General features: G+C 41.8%; 1 protein-coding gene across 11 annotated transcripts in view; it reads right to left on the bottom strand.

Annotated features, from left to right (window-relative positions):
* Nucleotides 1-26,718, bottom strand: part of LOC126872395 (basement membrane-specific heparan sulfate proteoglycan core protein-like) — a 291,064-nt gene that overhangs the window by 119,420 nt on the left and 144,926 nt on the right. For 8 of the 11 annotated variants that reach the window (XR_007691963.1, XR_007691964.1, XR_007691965.1 and 5 more), the window contains exons 4-7: nt 7,735-7,945; nt 5,211-5,270; nt 2,275-2,425; nt 1,407-1,567 (exon numbers count right to left, since the gene is read on the bottom strand). Coding sequence is in view for 4 of the 11 variants with exons in the window: in XM_050632304.1 (XP_050488261.1) it covers nt 1,407-1,567; nt 2,275-2,425; nt 5,211-5,270; nt 7,735-7,945 (583 nt within the window). In the remaining 7 variants the exon portion in view is untranslated. The remainder of the gene's footprint in view (nt 1-1,406; nt 1,568-2,274; nt 2,426-5,210; nt 5,271-7,734; nt 7,946-26,718) is intronic. The other 3 variants (XM_050632306.1, XM_050632307.1, XM_050632309.1) reach the window with 3 other exon arrangements.

Raw genomic sequence — 26,718 nt, 5'->3', positions numbered from 1 at the left:
AAATTTGCAGCTTGCGTAAACGGAAATTGCGTTGAAATGCATGTTCGAAACGATTAGAGGATCGTTACGGGTTTATGATAACAATTGGACTGTGCGACTTACGTAGATTTAAAATATGTTATTCGTTATAACATTTAGTGAACAAAGCGTTGCTATAAAGAGCCGGACTTGCATAAACAGCCACAGTCTAATAACAACGATTCATATCACACTGCAGATTGAATGTAAAAACTACACACAAGCACAAAAAGCAGATGACGTGGAAAATGATCCTGCAATTTTTCTATGCAGTATACAGATCTTTCCGAAATTTAGCCTTATTTCTTATTTCTCTCACTGTATTTTGCGCCAGTTTTCCAAACCTATGACGATTTCCAAATTTCATTTCCCTTTAACGAGAGCTAATGCTCGCTCGAAGGCAGAGATAGGATGTCAGAAGACGTTCCGCGATGCGTGTCGATTTAAGAAGCGAAGGAAATCGCGCGAGCGTTGAAATGCTCGCGATTTAACCTGGCAGCGGATGCTTGTCGATTTTTCCGCACGATTTCACCTTTTAAATGCGTTTGCTCGCGACGTTTATCGAAGGCCGTGTGCATGACGCAACAGAACGTTTGAAATGATGCCCGTATATCACTGGCAAAAAATAAGAGAAACACGCGCCTAAAAATGAACACGGCCGCGCATTGACGCGGCGTATTGAGGAAACTGCTATAGAGATTCAAAGCAAATAGCATAAAAATAAATCGACGAGGATAAAATTTCTCTGGATCCGGATAAAACGTGAATCAATAAACGGAGAGATATAGACGGATGGGTTTCGATTCTACGCTCAAGCTTCCTAGATGAAACGCGCCAAACGCTTTCACACCCATTCCTTTTCGAATCAATGTTCTAAGTCATCCATCACGTTTCATCACCCCTTGGATGTAATTCGCTTGATAATAATTAAATGAAACAATTGAAAGTACGTTGTAATAGCCGATGGATTATTATAATCGAATTGCTGATAAATTGCTAATTGCTCTTGTGTCGTGCTGGAACATCGAAAGCGATGAATTTCTGGCCTCTCTGAAAATTGATACGAATAACGCGGTCAAATTCCGTTGGGATGGACGCGTTAACAAGTTGAAACGATATTTCGGGGGGGGGGGGGCGGTGAGGGTGAAAAAGAATCGTGACGAGGTTCTTTTAGCCAGGATAAGCGGCGTTACAAGAAGAGTGCGGATCAATATTAAGAAACTTGTGTGTCACGGCGCAGCTACGTCTAGGCGCAAGACTGATCGTCGCTCTCGAGTCCCGAAGAAATTAAGTTAAGCCATGACGGAGTAGGGGACGAAGGGAAAGGGAACTGGTGGGCCGGTCGGCGGGGGTCGAATGAGAGTTCAGGGAATAAAAAGGGCTCTTACCATTCAGCACGTGGACCATTACGCTGGCTGGATTCGCGTTGCTGGGAATGCAGGTGTAATTTCCGCTGTCGGTCAATCTGGCTTGTGTCACCAGAAGTCTGCTCGTCGTGCCGCTTTCCGTCTTCTCGGTCTCCAAGGAAACCCCGCCCCTGCGGTGAACGCTGAATTATCAAAGATACTTTGCTTCTATTCACCGCGCACACGTTCGCATTTACGTTTGTTAGAGGATGTTGGTGTATTTTCTAAGGGTCGTGACGGCCGCGTTACACCAACTTGGTATAACGCGAGCGTCGAGATGCACCGAGACGCGACGGTTGTCACGTTATCGTGTTTTGTCTCCGTGTTTCCAAAAGGAGAAACCGTTTGCCCCTTTGCCGGTGCTTGTTCGCCAGTTCTCTTCCGCTATTTTCCAAAAGTTCCGACTCGCGAGACAAAAGACCATTTTCCAGACCATTGCAGAAGCGAGAAAGTCGTTGAAAACAAAAGTTACCCGAATTAAGATCTCTTTCTGTGTGAGATCGAGTCTCGTACAGCTTTCTTGCTGAATCTGTTATGCGACCGATTCACCAAAGCGACAGAGATGTTCATGGTGGTCGAATATGGGCCATGGAGGGTGCACGTTTTCGATGCATCTCTGCTATAGGGTGCGTGGTAATAATCGTAACGTAGGTAATCGAACGGAAGCAAATAGATTCTCGCACCACTCCTCTACATATTCCATTTTGGCGGGAGTCGCGGGACAAAATAGAGAGGAGAGAGAGAGAGAGAGAGAGAGAGAAAGAGAGAGATAGGTAGAAATAGAGAGAGGTGCACGGGGAGTAAAGGCATTACGGAGAGAACTCGAGAACTTGATTCTCGTGGCTTGTACCTGGGACTGTCGAAATCCACCACAGCTCCTCCGTGATGCCACGAAACGCTGCTGGGCGGTGTACTTTGCACATTAACGGTGCACGTGAGGCTTATCGTGCTACCCTTCTTCACGTAGACTTCTTCCGGACCCAGGATTTTCGCCTGAGCGGCTGCAACACACATCGGAAATCGGCCACTTAAACATTCCGTCCTCGGTCCCGCTTAAATTTCGTTTATTCGTTCTCTTTTCTCAGGGATACTCGCGGATACATCGTGGTGTCTACTCTGTCTCATGAATCTTGCAGATTCCCTTTAAAGCGTGTCCCCCAAAGCGACATCGAAGTCAAAACACGACACGCGGTTACATATTTCAAAATTTACGGTGCACGTGCAGCCGCTGCGTTTCATTTCTCGCCTGTCGAGTGGAGAAGTTTTTATAATTGCGGATATTTGTCGGACGGTAACAGAGTTAGAAATAAAACGTCGAAACGTTAACGCCAGAACTATCAACTGTATATTTTGTTTCGTATTTTTGTAATAGGCGAAATTACGAAGGTTTCATTTGACAAAATTAATATCAACGCTTATTCAGGTAAAAACGTGATTATACGATAGCGAGGATATAATAAAATGAGGGATATGAAATTCTGTTTTTCTAACTCGTATGAAATAGATAGTATTCATTTCTAAATATCATTATTCATAGTATCATTATTCTGTGAAATGAAATATTCAGGAACTGTAATAAGTGTTCAAAGAATTTTAAGCAGAAATATATTCGAAATATATAAATGAAAAATAATTTCAATTAAATTGTCAGTAGTTCTTGCATCTGTTTATATGTTTGTCACTGTATACCTATTTACTTTTCTACTGCTATTTCCATTGTAATTATCTATAGTATATTTGATATGTCTACTGCAGTATAATTGTAGCATAATATATTTGGTACGTTTAATACACCAGATAGTTCTAGTGTTAATGAGTAAACCGTGCGTCTATTTGTGGAAACGGAAAGTCGGCATTTCGAATTTCACGGGATTATCCCGAATCGTTCTGTAAATTGTACGTAATCGGGGGTGAATCATAAGATCCGGTATCAGCAAATTGTGGGCGAATGAACTTAAATTCGGCGTGTGTAATACCGTATGCAAATGCTTGCGGGCGAGTGTTCACCAAGTTGGTAGCCGTGCTCGTGTCTAACATTCGAAACGAATTTCGCGAAAGTTTTAATGGAACTTCGAAGTTGAGGTCGGTGAAAACAGAAAGGAAAAACCACAGCCGAAACTTACGTTGTTGCCGTGAATATTTTAATTGCTATGGAAGTAGACAGATAGAGATAATCAGAGCAGACTAATTAGGCCTCGTGTGTTGTGCACGTAAAAGCGTTCATAAAATAGAAATTACTATTTATTAATACTACAGTTATGGTTTCTACGTAGCTTGACAAAAGGATCGGGACCATGCCAAATGCCACGCGAAACACCATTTCGTGCCATGATAAATGCACCAGAAAACCTTCCCATTTATATGCTTTTTGTCTCGATGCAATCGCATTCCTCGAAATGGGCCACGGTTTATCTCGAAACAAAAAATCTACAACCTTGGCCGATCGATAAAGTCAAAATAAATCACTCACCTCCACGGTACATTCTTCGTACAAAAGATAAAAAAGAATTACCCTAGAAAAAAATATATACCTTGGATGTTCCAATAATGATACAATCGAAGAAGGGAGAAGAAGGGTGGTTCAACGTGGAAGAATAGGTTGAAAATGTAGAATAATATTTTTTCGTACGAAGCTTTGTTTTCGGGAAATTCAATTTTTAATATCTTTGTTCGGCATTTATATGCCGGGACTTCCTCTGGCACTTGAAGAATTAAAAATGCAAATTAAGTTGGAGACTGTGTAATAATTTCATTCAGAAATCCACCATGGACAGTGTTTTAAATTACTTTTGTATTACGAAAATGAATTTGAGATTTCTTTCACATGAGTTGTTTCGAAATAGATTTTTCATTTAACAATGAACTCAATAATATAATAATGCAAATCATAATACAAGTTTGACAAAATATAAGTTGATATAGTTCCATTCACAATGAAATAATAATGAAAAGCTAGAACAATTATAGCAACTGAATGGTCTTCCAAAACGTTACGTTACTCTAATATCATTCTATCAGTTCTATAAAAATTAAGCAAAGAAACATAGCGCCACAAAAATGTTGCTAAAAAACAGTATCGGATAGAATAGTACGAGTATTGAAAGTCAATTTTTTCGAAAACAGATAGTCCTACGAAAAACGTATCATTTCATATAGTCGACTTATTCTTCGCAGAATATCACCTTCTTCCTATTAAAATTCTAACTATTGGCACACTCCGTATGTATGCATCTACGGTAATTAAAGTCAAAACGCAACAAATTATCGAACATCAAAGCAGAAGCATAACGAAGTGCAACCTGAAGCAGCCACCCCAAGGCGGGTCGAGCACGTGCGATTATTATCCCTTTAACGTATCTCGTTGCATTACAAAGTTCACCAGACTGGATTATTCCGCGGGCACATAATTCCGAGGCAATTAGAAAACGCGTGTCGTCGCATATACGTGGCTGGATTCCAGGTCAGCAGGTGTGACGATCAGTGAAACGGATCCCCTTTTACTAGTTAATGTCAGCTCGACCAGCCCTCGTAAAACAAAACCATCCGGTACTGAGGGGGTTGAATTAATTAACATTAAACGGAAGGTGGACGTGCATGCACTGATAGAGCACGAGCCGGCATATACAGACATGCTGGCCACATGCACAGTGAACGGATTTTATATATATATATATAGATATGCAGAGGCAGCCATCCGGTGATCTACACACTGGTCGCAATAAAACGTCTATAGCAGCAAGTTCAACAGCTTGGAAAAGGAGTTCTGTTCTTGCGTGATTCTCTAACCTGAGTTGAACGTCCGATGAATGGCGTTCGGTGTGGTGGTGGCGGGGACAGGGGCACTTTCTGGAATGGGAGGACAGAAAAGATATCGAGTTAATCGATTTCGTCGAGAGAGATCTACCGTTTCGTGGGTGGCCCGGGGATTGAATTGCCACCGAAACCATCCTGATATAGGTTACGTTCGCTGTTCAACTGGTATATGTATATGTATATAGGTATATACAACACGTACGTATGCATAGCGCATCGTTGTTCATTCATGGCGTTCGTGGCTCCTTTTCTTGTCCTCAGTAACGGCCCGTCGTTTTCTTCTATCGTGATAACAGCTTCGCAGCTCCTTTACCGGCTATGTGAATTTATCTTTCCTGTACTAGTTTTCACGGCGAGTAAAGTTTGTTTCTCGGTGAATAATTTGACGTTGAACTAATTAAAAGAGAATCTTAAATATTTTTCCTTCTGGCCGTTTAACCCATTACCACGTATTTATCATAATATTATAAGTTCGTCAACTCTTTTACATTTCATAAAATCGTGAAAATCTAGCTGGAAGAAATAAACGGCGAAAGAAATATTAAACGAATGCTTAATGGAATTCCCATTCGTACTCAGGATATTAGAGAATAGAATTCGATAATAAAAATTGATTGAAAACGATCGCGAATGAAACGATGCGTTAAAGCAACCTAGGTCCCTAGTGGTTTAAATAATATGAATAAAATTTTGAATATTCAGGGAGTATGTAATTCTAGTAAATTAACTGCAACATCGTCGATTTTCATTGGAAAAATCGATGCCCGCCAACTGACGAGCAATTACTGTTATGCACGCACGTATGCTGTCTCGTGATAGAGACAGATACACGCAGGAGCCACGAACATAATTAATGAACAGCGTTGCTCGTGCACGCACACTCTTCGGAATCACGTGAATCAGTTTACGTGGCAATACTCAAAGAAGCTATCTAATTAAACTGTTACCTGGAAATTCTCGATCCACACTGACGATCGAGAGTCAATGGTTCGCGAAAAACTTCGAAACATCGTCCAATTATATTTATGAAAATAATGTAATCAGTAAGTCAGTCGATATTAAATTATCGTCATATAAACTGGATAGCTCTTTCATCGGATTATTTGCATTTAATTTACGTATAAACATTGTACATTGTTATTCATCACAAATCATCAGTAGCGCGATTAATTGCGATAAAGCGTGATGATTAACTTTCGTAAACGTGTAAAGTACTAAATAATTGATGCTCGTTAACGCGTAATAGTGCACTGCACAGATAACCCGTGGAACATAAAAAGGAGTCGAGTAATTGTAACTCGATAAAGTAACGTAATTACGTGGAACTTCGATACAAGTGCTAATTGATAACGAAAATCGATAATTAAACGGAACAAACACGCAGATGAAAACAGGGACAAAAATACGCGAAAAATAAATTATGCAAACGTGAACAACGTGTCAGCATTCCTTGGTAACGTTCCATCGATCACGGTTATTTGGTCACAGACACTAATTAAACTACAGAATTTTATGCATTTGTGAGAAATTTAAAGATACGAAAATCCATAAAACGCGTCTGACGCATACTTTTATGAGACAAACATGAAGGCAATAAATGAGGAGGAAAGATACTCGAAAAATAGATTACGCGAACGTGCTAACATCGTTTGATATTGATCCATTGATCTTATAGCGGTGACTCGAACATACTTAATAACGCGAACAAGCACGATGCTCGATAATTCACAAGGACTTTTAATTGACGCCGTAACGTCAACCGCTGTTTGTAATCTAAAGTGTTGTCGTAGCGGCGTGGTTGCAACCTGCGCTCGACGTTGACAGCACCATCAATTAGGCGAATTAATTGCACAACAGAAGTACTGGGAGATGAAATCGACGGCTAGTAGGGCACGTTTATCAGAATATCCCGTCAGATACAAAATACGAACGAAGGGGTTGGATCGAACGTGTGAGAAAAAGAAATGTGAAATGGGGGGTGCCGACCTCTTTAAAATGTTAACGTTTCACGGTAACAGGCATGCAAGCGGAAAGCTTCAGTCCCTTTTCTCATGCTGGTGCGTAGTCAAGGTACCGGAAGTGTCTTTCCTGATCGACCAGGTGGTAGACACGTACGCAAACATTAAGAAATAGTCTCTGTTTCATCTAGACTCTATTACGAAGTAGTCGAATATTTACAGCGGTATAGAGGTTTTGTTTCGTCAATGGAATGACCAATCCTTTCGCGTAACTTTTTTACGAATACTTTCTACCGATCTATTGGAAGAAAATCTATTGCGAGATTAATATTTTATATGACATGAACGAAAACACAAGCAAAAAGGAAGATTATTTCTAATGGTAAAAATTCTAGACAAAATTCTTCTCAATTCTACATAGTCGATATTCCATCTCTACTCAGTAACCACTTGAATATCGAACTGAAATTTTCTTGAAACGTGTCAAGTACGCGAAAGGATTAATCGTAAGGATAATGTTAACATAACTGCAGTTTTACCTTCGACTCTCAACACGAAGGCTAAATTCAATTTGGGCTCGGTGTTAACCTGGCATTCGTAAACCCCAGCGTCACGTTGCTGAACGTAATCGATCTTCAACGTCCATTCGTCAGATGCTTCGGGATGCTTCACGGAGAATCTTTCGTCCCCCGTGTACGCATAGATGGACGACGTGAGTATGTGTAAATCTCTTTTACGTATCCAAGACACCTGAAAACAAAATAGCGTTGGTTGAGCATCATTGAAATTTCAACAAAAGTTTTAGGACCGTCGACGTTACTCGTTTCCAACATCGTTCTCGTCTCGACGTTTCAAAGGTATTCTCTCTCATCAGGTCGGAGAAAGCTTCTTCTCGTTTCCACGAAAAGATTTGCTGCACGCTTGATCCGATTCGATCGACCTAGTTTTCACGAATCACTGTAATTTGTCCTCAGCTAGATCAGTGGATCCAGAGGTTCTTCTAATTGCGTAATTTTATCGTTAGCGATTGGTTCCATTGAAAGTAGTTCTAAGGAATGTTAATTTCTCATAAAATTGTCCATTATTGACGATCGATCGATAGGTAACTAATTTTGCAATGGTAGGTCGAAATAACAAGAATGTCGATGAAGTGGACGTAACATTTAACAGATTTATATAATACATTTGTTAAATCTATTAGCAGCTGTGTAATAAAATTTCTATTGATCTGACAGAGCAGTGTCTGACGTTTTAGCAAAGTATAATAATACAACTAAAGTGTAACATATATTTTTCTTTAGTTCAAGTCAAACCACAGACGAGCCACTATAAGTATATTTAATAACACATATTTAATACAAATCTAAAATTCGAAATTAAAAAGAATATTGAATTTCCTCTTTCTCGTGTTTTTTTTTTAAATAAGAGATTTCAAATATATTCGAAATTATTTAAAAAATCATATTCACGCTGATCGTAACTCAGGCACATAAAACCAGATAAATTATACAAACTCGCTCTATCAAACGGGTAATCTGATATATGACTTGCAATATTCAAAAATATTCATCGGCGATTATATCGTAATCGAAATTGAAGATTTTATCAGCGGCATATTTGAACATGTTATCGGCGAATAATTGGCTGCGTTAACGACCGCAATGAATCGATAGAGACGTTCGACAAATTTAATAAAGTGGTCCTGATAATTCAGCCGGGTATGATCGCGGTTGAAAAATACCCGAAATTTCCCGAGCTTTATCCGCTTATCGACATTTATGGCTGATCGTTAAATGTCTCCCGTAGACCGTCCGACAATTACACAAGTACGTGACGGTCGTACGACGGCCGTTCCTGCGCCAAAAGTCACCCCTCTATGGGTTACCCCTCTTTGGAAAGCGTCGCGCGCTTATGGATGCCGGTACTTCTAACCCCAACGACGGGGCTCGTTAAACGTATGTTCACCGGGAAGAAGATCTTCTCACCCTCGTTAATTATTCTCCACTGCATCCTTCTGCGACATACAGAGAGACACAGTGAATGGAACGGAAGGGTAGTCCCACACCGGGAGCTGAAGAGAAGAAGGGGGTTGAAAACGCAATCCTTCTCTGTCAAGAACGAAGACGTCGAAACGTTTGGATCCCGCGAGAAGTTTTCGACATCAGACAGTTCGATAAGGATTCCTCGTTTCGCTTTACGACCTTCCAACCCCCACATAGTACCGACCACTTTCGCGAGATTAATCGGAATATCACGTATTTTGATATCGCCGATGTTTATCACGCGCCGTAACCACGACGAATATTTTCTAGACAACCGCGTTAAAATTCGGTGCGGAAATTAAACGACGTTAGCACGTCGTTCGGAATAATTCCGTTTCCGATCGAATCCGCGAAAATAATCCGTTCTCCCGCGAGATTCGAATTTGCGGGGTGAAATTTTTTTTCCCTATGCAGAAAATTCCTCTCCGCCGTGGAACTCGCGTTATTTTGATACGAATTGAGGCCGCGTTTCACGCCAGAGATGTTCCGCGAATTTATTCTGCGAATTCGAGCACCCGTAACGAGCGATATGGAAAGAGGCGGAGAAACACACAGGAGAGATAGAAAACGAGAGGACCGAGGGACGTTGCAGAGAGATATAGAAGGGAAAACGCACGACAGAGACGAAGAAGGATCTTTTAAATATAAATTTCGTGCACGAGCATTCTTTATCGTCGCGTAATCTTTTCTACGAACGAGAAGAGGAATAGGCCAGTTATCATCTCGCGCCTTTTACATCTAGCGGACTAGCTCCACCGGGGAAAATTAAATATCTTCCAGCCCTTACGTCAGCCATTGCCCCACGGGGTCGAATATCTTCGTAAGTCAGCCACGGACATCTTATAGTTTCGAACTCGCCTCTCGGCGCTGAGATTACACGGTGGAGAACAAGGATGTTACGTGCTCTACGTGTTATCGCGGAATTTTATCCCTATTAAAGTACAACGAGGCGAGAAATCTGCGAATAGAAGGAACGTGCTTTCTGGGTGGCGGCGCTGTGCTTCAAACATTCCGCTTACGTGGCAGCGTTTTAATTACAGGAATATTTTTCTAGCGGGGAAGACGGCGGACTGAATACAAAAATCTTCGCGCCCGGTAAACATAAATATCGTTTGAGTTTTATGGGGAAATGTAATGCAAATTCCACTGCACGTGAAGCTTCTTTGCTCACCAAGTTGGAATTACAGTTTGCCATAGTTCGGTTAGCACGGATCTGATCACGAATCAACGATCCCTTTAACGTTCTTTGAATCTCATTCAAAGTAGTTCAAACTAATTTTTCTTTTTCTCTTGTAATAAATCTCTATACTCTCGTGAAAATTGTTCCGACAAAGATTTAAGTCTCTGTTGAAGGATCAAGCTTGAAACAACGGCGTTTCTTCGCTGAGATTCGACTACGAGAAATTACCGACGAACAAAGAGCGCCATCTATACTAGCTGCAGGTTAGTGCTTGGCAATAAACGTGCCTTGTTTAAGAAGGAACTACCAAAGAAGATCAAGAAGAGAGTTACCTGCTCCCCGCGAGGTTTCCTTTCCTTTTGTACGCTATCTATGGCTAAGAGAAAGCAGATAAAGAAGCGATAGTGGTTGTTTGGAGCAGATGCTCGTGATACTCGCTACGTAAAACATCTCGGAGCGCAATTTGCCGGGTGGTAACCAGCGTAAGACTTTCAGTGGCTTTGCCCTTTCAAAGTCAGAAGGACTTGCCATTTTCTGCTTAGGCCAACCCGAAAGCGACCTGGAAAGTGGCCTGGGAAGGCGACCCTTTGAATCGCTACGTGCACCTCCAACTGCGATCTTCATCTCCTATTAATCCGGCAACGTTATTCGTTTCAAGATTCTCCGGAGATTCCGGTGATCTTGAATCAAACAAGCTTTCGAAAGAAAGAGAGGAGGAATAGGAAAAAAGGAAAACAGAAACGCCTTAACATCGGATAAAGGGCACGTAGCAGTTTAACACAGCGAAATAGTGGGAGGTAAGGGTAGAAGACGTGGAAAAAGAAGAAATGTAGAGCGCAGCTGGGAGTCGAACGAATTTTCCCGGGGATACGAAGAATTTCCTCGAGGCAGGGAATATTTCCTGTTCGTGTCTCCCTTTCGTGGCGCAGCGTGTCTCAACCCCTCGCGGGGGTGCCGCAACGTACGTGCAGGCATTTTCTAAACGGCGTCGACGCAACGACTGTTGCGGCCTCGACACGCAGGCAAGTCGTGTCGCGATTCCGTGCGGAGGGTTGCGAGCGACGAAGCGTCCCAACCGTTGACGAAGAAAATGGAGAAGCCTCCGATCCGCCCCGTGGAACGATGATTTTCTCAACCATTCGAGGTAATTTCTCAGGATAAAAGGTCTACCACGCAAGGTACATTTAAGACGACGCTGCGACATAGAGGGTTGGAGAGTGCAACGGTGGAAATGGAAGGGGTGGAAATGATGGGAACCGTTCGTCGTTGGTAAACTCGATTTACAAACGCCTGCGATGTGGGTTTTCCACTTGTACTTATCTAGGCGCCATCGTCTTATTTTCGCGCTTTTCTTATTTCGCCTCTTTCGCAGGCTTTCGCAAGATCCACGGGCGCAGTCGAGCGTGTCAATCAGTTTAAGGGAGGCAGATCGGTTTGCCTCAATTTTATTTCGTACATTCTGCGAGGCAGATGCGCGACAAACATTGACTGACGGCCGGGGATAAAAGTACGACAGCGCTGAGACGCTGGGAAATGGAACGATGTTGAGGTGTTAGTCGCGCGAGAACGTTGCAAGTCGTTTGTTGCGAGCGAAGCTTTGAAGTGAAACTGTAACAGCATTAAATGAAACCTTTGATCCGTTCGAACGCGGTGATACGGGGATCATGACATGAAAATCGTACTTCGCGAATCCTGTGAAACAAAGTGGTGAGAAGATCAAACGATGGAAACGTTGGTAACAAATTATTCCTCGACGCTGGAAACGCCAATCATCCTATGGGTTCTGGCCGATCATTTTATCGTAAGCTGGTTGGTACACAGCCCGATAGAAATTAGAGATACCAATTAGCAGGTGGTATCAATTTAATGGCCACCCTCGCTGTCGTTCGTCATCGTCGTTGCAGCGAACTGCGTTCGACGTGGGTGTTGCTCGTTGATTATCGTCACCGTCGTTATCGTTGTCATTACTTGAATATCCCATCGATTGCAGCTTCTCTCTGTTCCACTATCCAGGCTATTATATGTCCTGTATCTGTGCCGCTCATCTTCTCGCTCGCATGGTCGTTCATTACCTGCCCATCCGTACTCGCTACGCTGTTAACGGCGAAATCGAGGCTTAGCATTTATAATGCCACGTATATACAGTGTCCGCCATAAGTATCAGGATATCTAGCGCGTTTAGACGATATGAGATATTTTCGGTTCACGATGAATACTTTTCATTTACCAGTTATTACATAATTGTGCAAGGAGTGGTTCTCGATAGCTTTTCAGACAATGAAATTATAATTTTTAACGCGTTTCTCATATGTCCGTATGCTGTTTGTCAATAAACACCAAGTACAAATACAAGCCATACTGAATGAAGACAGACACAAGTATAAACAAAAAAGTTCAAACACATCTTCGTTAATTGCATACGCAAAATAATTCCGCTGGAGTTAATGTGATTAAATGTATTATTATTTAAAACAATAGTTTCCGTATGCAAAGTATCTTTTCATTTTGATGATAACATCGTTGACTCGCTGGAACAGTGACGTGAGAAACGATTTTGTCAATGAACTATTTCATTTTCACCTAACAAAATTATACCTATTACTTCGCAAGAAGAATAGAACTGCGATATCGTCGAAATAAAGAAAAGTCTTCGAATCTTTAAATTGTTAAAAAGCACAGATTTCCTCACTGCATCAAGTAAATCAGATTTCTGACTATCCAATCAGGCTACTGGAATTTCCTCCGATAAAAACAGATGTAATTCACATCTTGAAGTATCGGGTGTTCCTAATGAAATAATAGCGAATGCAGAAGCGTCGAGGAAATTGCGCTGTTCGCACCCCCGATGAGATGAAACGAGACTAATGCCTGGTAATTGGGCGAACTTCAGGAACGCCAACCTGAAACGTTCACGAGAAAGGCCGGGGAGGGGGGCGGGTAGTTAGACATGGCAAGAGTCCAAATTTCGCCTACTCTCGTGCAAAAGTCTGAACGAAAACGTTAGAAAGGGAGACAGAAATAAAGAACTTGGAAAGAAACAAAAAGGACAGAAGCAAAAATAAAATGAGAAAGAAGCGAAAGACTGGAAGCTCTTTCGAACAAACTTCTGCCCTCGTTCTCGTGTAAATTCGTCGTGCCACGATTTTACTTCACCTTCGTCGGCGACCAAGTTCCAATGAGAAGCTCGAAGAAAAATGAGAACAGGATGTAACGAAAAGAAGTCAGGCGAAAAAAAAAACAAGAGAAGGTAAACGCGAGAGAAGCTTTTACCAGTGAACGATCGAACCGATGGACTAATTAGTATCGGAGCTGCGCAGTTTCCTCGCAGCCTAACGCGCGGGCTACACCCTCCAAAAGCTTCCACCAGTAGCTCGACTAGAAGGTACGACTAGGTGCTGTCTTGGGGATAGTTCCCCGTTAATGAGCTCCTGGTAACGACGTCTTTTTCCTCCGTGCCCATATATCCTGGAGAGATCTCGTTCTAGCCTCCAACCCGGTGCATTCTCTCGCGCCTTTACAACCCTCGTTGCACTCGATCATCCCTCCCATTTTCACCTTTATCATTCAACTATTCTGAGAGTCGGCCAAATATTCGCGATCCTCTGTATTCGACGTTCGTTGCACCACGCCACGGAATCGTCGCGACGGAATAATACCGTTCCCAAACTTTTAAATTATACATAGGAGCATTTCGCACGTCTCGTGCTTTCGATATAGAAACGGAATTCGGGGATTTCCAATGGGCATAACGGCTATGAATTTAATCGAATGCGTTCTCTCGACAAATTGAAATTTACACAAACAACGCTAGTTTGTCACTTTGTATTTATTATTTGCTTTCTGTTTTCAAGGAACTCTTTAAATTTACGTTTTCGTAGATATGTTTAACCTTTTCCTTCGAATTCCTTTATAATTCTTCATAATTCTTCAAAGGGTGAATTTTTTCGAATCGAAATTTTCCTAAGTAACCCTACTCTGTTGCATTGTTCTTCTTTACAATTCATTTTATACAGCGGCGAGTCTTCTTAAATCTAAATGCTTATACGCATTACTCTATTTTATTATATATGTAGATATATATATTTATCTATTTTGTTATATAATTATTTTACGATTTTTTACAATTTTTTTACAGCATGAATCTCCTTCAATCGAAATTTTCGTAAATTTCGTCAGTCTGCTACACTGAGTTTTTTAACGATATTTTCACCGAAGGTGTGAATTACTTCGCCCTTCAAATTGCTATTCCTAATGGTCTCGCCAATCGTGTACAATGTCTTCATTAAGGGATCTTCAAAGTTCGCCGATAGATTCTAAGAAAAGCTCGCCACTAAGGGCAGGTTCTTTATCACAACTTTCGCGGAAAGTTCGCGGCTCGTTTCCCTTAAAATTCGCCTCGCGCGGTCCATGGCGCAGCTCGTACCAAGGTGCGCTTCATAAATCCTGCTCGGCTATTGCGTGCACCAGCCAGTGGCCAATAAACGGTACGTGCAAGCTGGCATGAATCACAGTCGCCTCGGTTGAAAAAGAGGGTGCAGGCCAAAGGGGTAGATCGGCAAAGGACGAGCGTGAGGTGAAAAGGGCTGGCGTTGTCCGCTTGTCAATATCGAAAATTAGAAATTCGAAGCAGGTCTCTCACATGCGTGTCTATGTATCTGTACGGCGAGACGTGTGTATGTAGACATTTTGCTCGGTGACAGAGGGGTTGGCGCACGTGAATAGACGTGGCTAGGTGGACGCGTAACCTCGACCATTGCTTGTAAATGCAGGCACCGAAAACACTCCGTGATCTCGCTACGTTCGCACACCCTCCCGTGGCGCATAAATCAAACAATATCGATCACCTGTTTACTTTGCCGTCTCCGCAGCGGCGTTTGCTATTACTATGTCGCCACGGAGCAATATATCGGTGAAATGGGCATACCTCCGTGTGCTTTTCATTCTGTCACCGGTCGCGTATTTTCGGCAAAATTCCGTAGATATGGCGATTTACGAATGCCTCTCTCTCTCTCTCTCTCTCTGCCTGTCCCTTTCTCGGTGTATATACTTCGATGTATCGTGTATTCGCTTTCTGTGGACGATGCAACGTCGGAAATTCAACAGGACCGAAGCATTCCGGGCAAGAAACGAGATTAGCCGACTAATGGATTTCGAGCGGTTAATTCGATGGTTGAAAGTAAATTCGAGGGAATGGATTTTGTGGCAAGTCCATGGCAAACTACCGACTCTGAAGTTAAGGATAATTTCTGTACAAATAAATGTGAACAGAGAGTCAAATCGCGCTGTTCTTGATTAATTTCGATCGCAGAGGCTTTTTCCTACATCTAGTGGCTTTCCTCGATTTCCGATCGATAGAAACTAAGTTTAACCAATCACAAAACATCGGTAAAATTTCTAAAAAGTTAACGGAAAACGGCGAAACTCACTCGCGAATGGAAATCGTTTGAAAGGTATCAAGTATCCAAGTCTCTGTGCTGTGTTTTTTTTTCGGCCCTCTAGGTTGGATTTTTGATCGTTCCCTTCTTTTCATCCCTCTCTCTGCCTTTTTCTCTCCCGCGGTTCGGTTTTGATGCCGGTTTGATTGGAAAACGTTCATACTCATTTGTTGCGCCACGGTCAGCCGGAGAATACACATACGTCACGTGTACACGTGTTATTATCCTGTAAAGCTCACTTTTATGGACGTGCTTTTATCAACAGTACGGACATCTGTTCTGCTATCGATATCGCTTGGGTGCTGGCCTAAAATTAATGGTTGTTCCAGACAGGAAACAAGCCGTCGCCATTAAAAGTATCGCGCTCGGTTTAATCGACAGTCCTGAGCGTAAATTGACTGATGCGATCGAAGCGAACGCGTAGAGTGCAGCTACCAACGAGAGAAACAGAGACAGAGACAAAGACAAAGACAGAGAGCGTGTTACTATCCTCCCAGTGTTGCCTTCCGTCTCGATATTTTGGCAGTTGGATACGTCTCGTTGCTTTTCGAAAAATAAAAGAACTGGCTAACGAATGGACTCGACCCATTCCGGTCCAATAGCCGAAATTCCACTATCCACACGATAGGGAACGTTGTTCGATAATTCAATGGTTGGTGTTCGCATAAACGTTAATAAGTAACGTGATGGACGGTGTTACGTAAATTAGATAGGACACGTTGATCTCTGCTGCATTATCCGGACGTCAAATTCGATGTAATTTGCTTGTAATCTGGCAGATAGATCGCGGCTGAATCGGAGATACGTTCAACAGCTATTTCGAATAATTTATCTGTCGTTTGTCCTTCTATCCACTGCTGGTTCTCGATTTGTTGGATCTATAGGTTGGACAAGTTTCGAAGAAAGCTTCACCAGACAACGATTATGCCAGGGTAATGTCGATATTCGGGAAGCGTGAAACAACGAGGTCAAGAAGGGAACGTTACTCTTCATTCTGAATGAAAAATCGTCCTATTTCGTCTTCCGCAGCCTGGAATGGCGAGCAAGTGCAATTCGCGTAAGACCCCTGTATAACCAATGTTTTCCCCGTGTGAAAATAGTATTCGCGTACGGTAGAAATTTATTCCTATTTCTGAGAGCGGACTGGCGTCTCTTGCAATTACTTTCTTCGAGAACATTTTTCTCGCGTGAACGTTAAAGCTCTTTCCTATGCGCTTAGTACTTTCAACTCGCTTCTTCGTCGGGTCTTATGTTTTCGAAACGCTAATCTAATCTTGTTTCGCTATACTGTTTTTCCACACTATCCTATAATTCAAGCTACTATGGTTTATCCTATATATGTGTATGTATGTGTATATGCATACGTACAATTAAAAACTTCATGGCCGAGTATAGTTTTATCGATGTCCTATAACAGGCAGCTATGAGCTGCTGCAATTAAGAGTTGTGTAAGGTTATAGTCTAAAGTTCGCTTTGAAACATCACGTTTCGTATCGTGATTTTAATTAAAGTAATAGTATCATTTGTTTAAAGTTATTGATAAAGTCGGTCTGGCATTACTTCGGCAATTAGCATTTGTACTTCGCTTTTAATTAATTGGCTTCCACTGTCTGTGTTTTCTAGTTTTACAAATGTTTCCGACAAAAGAGGCGAAAATATAGAGAATATAGATCTCTTCTTTGTAATTAGACTAACCGATGTAAAGTTTAATGAATCATAAATTACCAGTGCCAATATATTCTCTTATATAATAGGAACAATTTTCTATCAAGTAAATAAAGTTTTATAAATTACAAGTACTGTGATCATCTTATTTCGTCATATTATAAGATTATAAAAAAAAACTCCTTTGTCATTTGCAACCAGTATCTTTTCAAGCCACTAACATTATTAATTAATAAATTATCGTGTATACAATGTAGACGATTATCTCTTCCAAACGACTGTGAATACTATTAAATTAATTGAATTATTTTTCTTATGGTTTCGAAAAAGTATTTTAGTACATTCTCCTACATGACTTAAAAAGAAGCAACCGCTCATCCTGAATCGGTCCATCGTGTTTTCTCGACACTGGCGAAGGACAAAGAACGGATAGAAGCGATTCGTTCAAAAGGGAAACGTGTGCACGGATCGGTCGCAAGAAAAGCTGTTCGCCGTAGTCGTAAATTTTCCCGAGCGAAAGATCACGCTGAAACTCGCGGTCTTCCCTAGGACATCGAAATAATTTGAAAGACAGCACACGACTGTCGCTTACGTAAGCTCCGCTTGTCGGATCGAAGGGGTGGCTTCGTGGTGTCGACTCAGCCTCGCTGTCGTTTTTCCACGGCCTTATCCAGCAACGTCTGCAATCCAACCTTCTCTCGTCGACTTTCATCGGCGTAGCTTCTTTCGCGCGAAAGGAAAAGTTAAATTTGCATTCGTAGCGTCGTCTGACGAGCACGGCCCTTTTCTGCTTTCCACTTTTTCGATATTCCTACGCTTCCTCTTTCTCCCTTGCGTTTCTTCGTGTCCCTCTTCCCTCTTCCTCGCCTTTAAAGCACGGCCCTTTTTTCTCGATCATCACGGAGTGTCTACTACGACTTCTTCGACGTCTATCGCTTTCGAATTCAGATTTATTCACAATATAAATTTATAAAGTCGTCGCGTGGGTCGGAACAGAAACTCGACATTGGTCGAGCGTTCTGCCCTCGAACGCAGCCACGGCTCCTTTGAAATTTCCTTTTCGTTCGACAAATCTCGCGATGCGTTTGCACCTCCACGCTTCTCCGTTATTCGATTCCTTCGGGAACACCAGCCACTTTCATGCACTCGTGTTGATGTTAATGTTAAGCAACGCTAAAGCGCCAACTCGACGCGGGCTTTGCGGGCTGCATAAATGTTGAGGTTGCGGATCTATCTGGATCTAGTCACTATAGTAGTGGATACGTATAGATAAGGCGTATTCTCTATGGTGAGATACATACGTGTGCTGGATACAAGCGCGAATCAGAAGGAAATCGCGACTATGAATATACCAGAGGAAAAGGAAGAAAATATTTCGTTTCAAGATTCATAGGAATTTTTTGTTTCTTTGTCGATGCTGTTTTGAATATAAAGCACTACGAAGAATACTCGTAGTGTCAGGTGTGCATTCGTACTACTCGGAGCCTGTTGCTATCATTTTTCTCATACATGCAACTCGTCTTCTGGCAGCATCGATTCTGCAAATCTTTTTCTTTCGTTTTCGTTGCATCACTTTCGCTTTCCATCGGTAATCGATCAATCATCCGTGTGTCGAAGCGAACGAAAGGCCGGGCAAATGGAAAATGGAAAAGTTATGTTCGACGCGTGTACAGTCCCCGGTTATGGAAATGCGTCATCGTGTTCGTGAATATTTAGCGTATTGAAAATTCAATTTCGCCGCCGCCCCATTCTCCCAAACAACTGTCTTCTAACCTACTCTAAACATTGTTAACCCCCTTTAACGTTGTCACGGTACGTGTACGTAGTTACACACGTCACACTGCTATTTACTGACAGCGAATATTAGTAAATGGCTCTTATCGTATCGATCGTTATACATCAATTAATACGTGTCGGTCCAATCAACTCGCCGTACGTCTACCAATTAGCACAATCTTGGGTAAATGTTGTCTGTAAAGTGAACTTGCAAGTCACAGTTTGAGAGAAACCACACAAATGTAGACTATGGTCGTGTATACATTTACCACTTGAAGTTTAGCAGTAAGACGTGACCGAACTATGAAGATGAGAAAGAAAGTTCAAAAAAGAAAGTTTAAAAAAAGGAAGCAAGAAATACGAGAAACATCAGCATTTTACAAAATATACAAAATATCCAAATAGAGTACCACTACAACGAATCTGAGCTTGCATTTCTCTAGTTTCATTAAAAAAGATATAGATATACGTGAACAATCGCAGCTTATTTATAACAATAATCAAAGTAAACGATCGATAGTCGACGAAATAAATTACAGGCCGTTGGTTAGCGAGGCGGATGAAGATCAGAGTCTCGTTACGGATATTTTACGCGGCAAACAAGCCACCGCAGGCTGGCTCCCGCAAAATGAAACTATTCGCATAAGTGGGACAGACGTTTACACGCGTTTGTTCGATGTAATTAATGGTCGCATAGTTCGTGTAAAATAAACTATGAGGCCGATGAATACAGACGACCAGTCAGCGCTGGTTCAAAGATACCCAGGTTATTTCATTAATCGTGAATTTAGCGCCGAACACCGGAACGTAACCAAGCTGGAAATCGAATCGACTAAATGGAATTGCCGTGAACGTTCTCTCTTGCCTCTAATAAGCGTGACACGCTACTCTTTTTCGATCCTCTGTAGTCATCGTCGTTCACTTTGGACTCGTTTACAACAGCGCGCAACGCGCGTGTATTCTACGTGACTGGATTTATTTATTCTAACGAAGATTACGCGCGGTCTAGCGCGGCACGTGATTGATCGCACGACTTTACGGCAGTTTATTTTCCCGTTTTTCCTCTTTCCTTGTGTTTTCCCCCCTCTTTTCCTTCCCCACCTCTTCTGTTTTCGGTCGTCGTCGTTTGTTGTCGACCTCTCTGTTTTTCGTCAGCCTGTCCACGCGTACCTCCCCCGCCGTCGATCATACCTTTGAAACGAACATTCCACGCTTCCCGATATCGATTTCCTATAAAACCTTCGGGGAGATGCACCACGTTCAAAGGAGCAACGGCACACGGTCTCGTGATCGGTGAATTTCGAACAATGTCGGGGATAGATGGAACCGATGCGAGACCGTTTCATTTGCCTCGATGAAAGGAATCAGGGAAAAGGAAAAACGCACAACTCGTGGTACCTGGCGCGCGTGCATAAATTAGACGAACCGGATATAAATGCCTCTGATACTCTGTTCGTCCGACACACGCTATTCAGCTACACGCTATTTCTCGTAAAATAGAACAACTAATCGCAAACATGAATATTCATTTCAGAAATCGAGGGATTTGAAGAAAAAACGGTGCAAGTAATTGTAAAACTATTAGGAAATTTTTAAAATTTCTATCAACTAATTATTGTAAAGCAAGTACCTTGTATTTATTCATTTATTGGTTAATATCGACAATAGCTAGCTATTAATATCAGCAGTAAAGATACAGTACCCTTTGGCATACAAAGGGAATAGGCAAATTGAAATACCGTTCGTGCAAAGAGTTAGAAATCTCTTTAGTCTGTCTAAACATAGACGCGAATGAAGATAGAAAATTCAATAAAAAGTTTTCTCTATTAAATATAAAAATACACCGTGTTTTATACTTGGAATTACAGTATACTACCATCATACGCTTTATGCATGGATTATATGCAAGTACAAGATTGCATTTTCGATTTAAAAAGGATCCTCGAAATAAACAGTGACCTCATTTTCGTAAGAAAAAATACGTGTCCTAGTTTCAAGCGAACCTTTCGGTTATCACGAAGAAAGTTCCAAATGGGCGTGAAAGTTGCGCTCCGTTATAAATTGATATAGAAAATCGCGTTCCGAAGTTGTTGAAGAGAAAAGGATCGTTTCGTGCGTGTAGAAGAACACTCGATCGTGGGAGTCCTGAGAGGGAACGCCACGGTGTGTATACACGGGAATAGAAGGGTGAAACCACGAAGGCAAACCAGTCCTTTAGGATTAAAATAAATCCTAATCTGGCACAGGTCGTAAAGTCAAGAGGGAGGGTCGAGCCCTCGGGCCTTAGGTCGATGGTACGTGTAATAGGGAAGAGAAGGATGGAGGAAGAAAAGGAGCAAATAGAAGGGTCTCAAACACACCAGCAGGAAATGTTACCTTAAATACACTAAGTTTCCTCTCCTTGTACCTTTCCTTTTCACCCTTGAGATTTTCACCTGGACTGTGTGTACAGATATTAATCCCTAGCGCGACTGGAAGAAAGAGGAAAATCCATCGTGATATTCTGTGTACCAACGGAGGAACGAGTAGACTGAACTCAATTTTGTAAGATCAACGAAAAGGAACTTGTTACATACCAGGGTATCGCGTTCTCTCTCTCTCTCTCTCTCTCTCTTTTTCTTTCCGTGCTTCCTAGATGATGTGGGTCAGGTTTCTTCAGAAACATTCAAGTCCGGAAGTTTGTCGAGATTGGACAAAAAGTTTCGAAAAGCGTATCGTAAATACATACAAGAGGCATTCGATGGCTGGTAAGCAGTTGTTATCAGGGAAGTCAGTTCCTTTTATGGTACAAGATAAGAACGCTGGGCACGTCCAGCCAGCGTTTGGAAAACGGGGAAATATTCATAAAGGAGGGATAATGTGGTTTGAATGTTGAAATGTTTGCGAAGGTTAACCAGTTGGAAAATAGTTATACGTATCTCTTTTAGATACCCAATTGATAAACAAAAGATACATTCTCTGGGATTAAAAAAAAAAAGAAGAGCGAAAGATACACAAAAATATAGCAAGACTTCAACATCTTAAAATCCAACCTTGGATTTTGCACGTACAAAATAATTAAACGGGACACAAGTGTGGTTCGCTTGAGACTTGTTCATAATCGAATTTGGCGATTAAATATTTACGTAACTTAATTGCTTAGCTTAGGCAAATTACTTAGCTCAACTGGAGCATTCTGCTGATTCAAAAATAACTCTTCTAAATTGGTTTCATATTTTACCAGTATAATTACGAAACTCCTGTCTCGTTACAATACTAACAAAATTTCCAAATATTTTATATAAAGCATAAAATATAGACATAAACTATCTACTAATACGAAAGATCACATTTAACAATCAATAGAAAGACGATAAAAAGGACTCATCGTTCGGATCGTATTCCGTTTACAAAGAGACAGGTTCGTACACAATAATCACGACAGATGTTTCATCAGGGGTACGGCGCTATCAATTACGTAAAAGCATCGTATCTCGACCTGGAAACGAAAGCAGCCAATATTTGCAGTAAACAAGCCCGGCCGTCCTGATTTCGAATTACGGGAAACTGGAACTGTAAAAAGTATTGCAGGATACAATAAATAAATACGGACATGTATCCCCGGGTTGTGTGTTTCATCGGTGTGCAACGTGAATACGCCGCCATGTCTCGAATTGTCCGCCGGTTATAGCCTGGTACAACGTTGTAGCTCATCCGTGCAGTATTGTACGGTAACACAGGTTCTGGGGTGTAGCGGGGTTAGTAATGGTCGAGCACTAGGCAAACAAAGTATCTACGTTGTCCGTGGGGGTAGCTCAGAGGGGCTGGCCTGGCTTCGACGATGTTGAGTTAGCTCGAGATAGGTTAGTGTAGCCAGGCTAGAGAGGTCGAGTGTTGTATGATATGATACTCGACAAACGGCTTGCACGACCAAGTGAGTACCTAGGAAAGTACGCCTGGTGTTCGTACTAGCATCCCCTAAAAATAAACATCCCTCGGCGCGCGTGTACACCGCCTCGCGCCGGTCAACCTCCCAATCCTTGTGTTCGCGTCCTCTTCTTTCGCCAAGACGAAATTACGACGATGCGACAACATTTGGGATATGTTTCGTGTTAATAAATTTTTTTTAAATGTTGTGTTAAGCGATTGTTTTTAAAGAAAACGTAAAAAGATATTTGGAAACATATATTGATTTTTGAAACAGTTCATAGTTGAAAGAGACGTCGCAATAAGGGGACAACTGCAACTTTAAATAATCGAAGCAAAGCAATTCGAGTTCGATCAAAGTAGGAGCACTTTTTGATACGTGCTATATATTCATATAGCCCACTGAATCCCTCAAAAATCAAACAGATTAACTCGTAGTTCTTAATTTCAGTATTACTTTGATAACATCTCTCTGCAAACGTCTCTCTTTTCTAAGATAGTAGAATTTTAAATTGATATCTTTCCCAATTCTTTGGGTTTTGCGGAACACGTAAACACTCCAAACTGACTTCGAAGAATGTAATAAACATTACCGTGAACAAATAATCCGATTTGTACGAAATTCCTTTACGAATGACAATCCTCACTCTGCTGAGTATCAGAAAAATGTGAGATAATTCTATCTAAATGTTAGAAACAATTCTTCCGGCTCCGATAAATCCCTCCATAACGAGATTCAAATTTAGCAAACGATTCGTCTTCGTTAAATCGTAACGAAATTAAAAGTCTATAGACAGAAGGTAGTTCGAAAGACAATATCGTTATGAATCCAGACAGAAATAATGATTCGAGCGTTTTATTCAGATGGAAGGAATTCTCAATGTCGCTTAATTTAACAGCCAAAGAGTTCAAACAAGGAGAACTGTTTATCCGCGAGACGATACGCTCAAGGAGAAAAATTGTGAATTTCCTTCTCTTTTCTACTCGCTCGGACGGAACTGCCTGGAAAGAAAAATGCACCTTTCCGCAATGATATAAACGGACTATTCTATCGATCAAATCGATCAGTGGAAAACCGCGGTTTTTTGACCGACTACCTCTCGTTTACCGCTGATTATATTTTTCTGGCTCGAATGGCACTTGCAGATCAGCTTCTTTTTGCATCTGTAATTTCGCGCAAGTTATTACCGCGGCATATTTACCGCGAATTTTCATGGTAAATAACGCGAGTGAACGTTTTCACTCATGAACAGACGAAAAATCGTGGCTAGCTCGACGTATCATTTTACGGAACGAAATATCCTGGATATTGTTGGGCTCTCTTTTCGAACGCAAAGCGGATGTTATATCTCGTGTCCGACGGTCCACTTCGACTGCTCTTTCCAAATTATAAAAGTAATCCTTGTAAATCCTCGTGGACTAACAAAAAACATTGACATTTCAGTGAAACGGTTCACCATTTCGTCTAATTATCCCCTTTCGCGATATTCTATTACCCTGAAAACTTCTTTCAGACCAATCGGTTGATGCTATATCATCGAGGCATAATTTCCTGAAATATTCCGGTGGAATCCTCTTTGTCTCTATCCAACGGATCTGCAAATTGATTCGTAACATAAAGCACAGAAAGCTTCGTATATCGCGGAGTTAAACGCGTGTACTTCAGGCGAGACTTCAAAGGCAGAGCAGGGCTAGTGAGAGGCGCGAGAACAGATGAAACGAGAAAGAGAGGAAAGCTTTGTGAGATTTGGCGTTACCACGGTCGCAAATCGATCTCACCAAGACCGAGACATCGCGTCAACTGTCTTCGTCATTCTCTCCGGTTGGTCGGCCGAGCTTCGCCGGTGACCTCGTTTTTGTAGACACCGGCCCACTCCTGGTCTTTTTCATTTGTTATTCACAGGTCGGTGATTTTTAAAAGAAAGCCTCCGCAATAATTATTACCGTGGGCAATCTTTGGCCCGCATTCAAAGAAATCGTCTGTTCCAAGAGCATTCCGAGAGGGCGACGACAGTCGGTACTCGGTTTCTACTCTCGAGAAGGTGAAGAAGAGGGGTAGAACTTGAGACGAGGGAAGAAGAGAGACAGATAGAGAGAGAGAGAGAGAGAGAGAGAGAGAGAAGATGAGAAAGGGAAATGTAGGAGGGCGGCTGGGGGAGAATATAATGAGGAAAGCCTTACGGGTTTTACGGGGTCTATATTCGGCTCGTCATTACCGTCGTTCGTTTCTCGTGTACGAATTTCATCCTTCGTCCTTCCCCTCTTCGTTTCTGCCTTTCTCTTTCCCTCTTTCTTCTTTCTCACCGCTCGGTTACTTCCTTTATTTCTTTCTTTTCCCTTCTCCTGCACGTCTTTTTTTTTTTTTTTTATTACTTCCTTTCCCACAGCTTTCCACTCAAGGCCATTATGTTACCGGCACAATGCCCGCCAATGAGGATTGTGGGGAACGATTGCTGATTCCGTACTCGAAGAGTAGCACGACAGACTGATATAACGGTAGAGTTTTCGATTATCACCAGTTCTCGGCTTCCACTTCTTCTTTTACAGCCAGTCGTCCTGTAAATTTCCGTTTCTTCCTCTCTTCCATATGATCGATACAGAGGATCGTACAAAACACGTGTACGTGCAGTTACATTGAGTTTTGGACATTGATGTACACAGCCGTAATATAGACAGCGATATATTAATTTGTAATTAGAACTCTACAATTTTACAGAGTAAACTTGAAATAATTTCTGTTTCTAATGCTTCGATGAGAGAACGTTCCTTTCTTGATCTTTTTTTTACTCGAACGAGGGAATAATTTTATTTAACTGTACGATGCTGCATCTCTGTATCCTCGTTCACAACGTGAACCACGCGATCTCGGATCATTTGTTAAACCGACTCTTAACTCCACAGAGAAATTGTAACGATCGCTTCTACGTCGATACATTGTAGGAACTAATCAAACCAACGACTTCATCATGTCGCGAAATCCTCGGTCGCAGTTTCTATTTTATCATCAGGAAATTAAGAACAAGAAGCAGGAGTAACCGAGCGAGCATTTATCGAATCTTTAATAATAGTCCTTACTGACTTGCTTTGAGGAAGGAAGGGCTCCTTAAAGGAACTGCAATGCATAAGCGCTTTATAATCCAACGTTGCGTTGCAAAGCGCAGCTTTTCTTGAAGGGTATTGCCTTTTATCTTGATTAAACGCTCCAACAGAGATTCGTTTTTCCAGGGAATGCGTTCTCTTCACGTACCCGCGCACAAAGAGCGCCGGAGTCAACGGGCAAAGTCGCGGGATAAATAAGGGACTCGCGTGCAATTACGTGGACAGTTAGTTTCGAGACAACGCATTTATTCCAACCTCTGCCAGAGGAGCTTTGTAGTCGAGTGTGCTTGGCCTGTTCAGCCGGTCAGACGGCCAGAGGATTCGCTAATAGGCCTTCAGGAACAGCACCACAATCCCAGAAAGCTCTCTCTCTCTCTCTCTCTCTCTGCTCCATCCTATTTATTCCGGATTTTCAGAATC

Source organism: Bombus huntii, chromosome 13 (assembly GCF_024542735.1).
Source record: "Bombus huntii isolate Logan2020A chromosome 13, iyBomHunt1.1, whole genome shotgun sequence".
Classification (NCBI taxonomy): domain Eukaryota; kingdom Metazoa; phylum Arthropoda; class Insecta; order Hymenoptera; family Apidae; genus Bombus; species Bombus huntii.
This window is presented reverse-complemented; position numbering and strand designations above follow the sequence as displayed.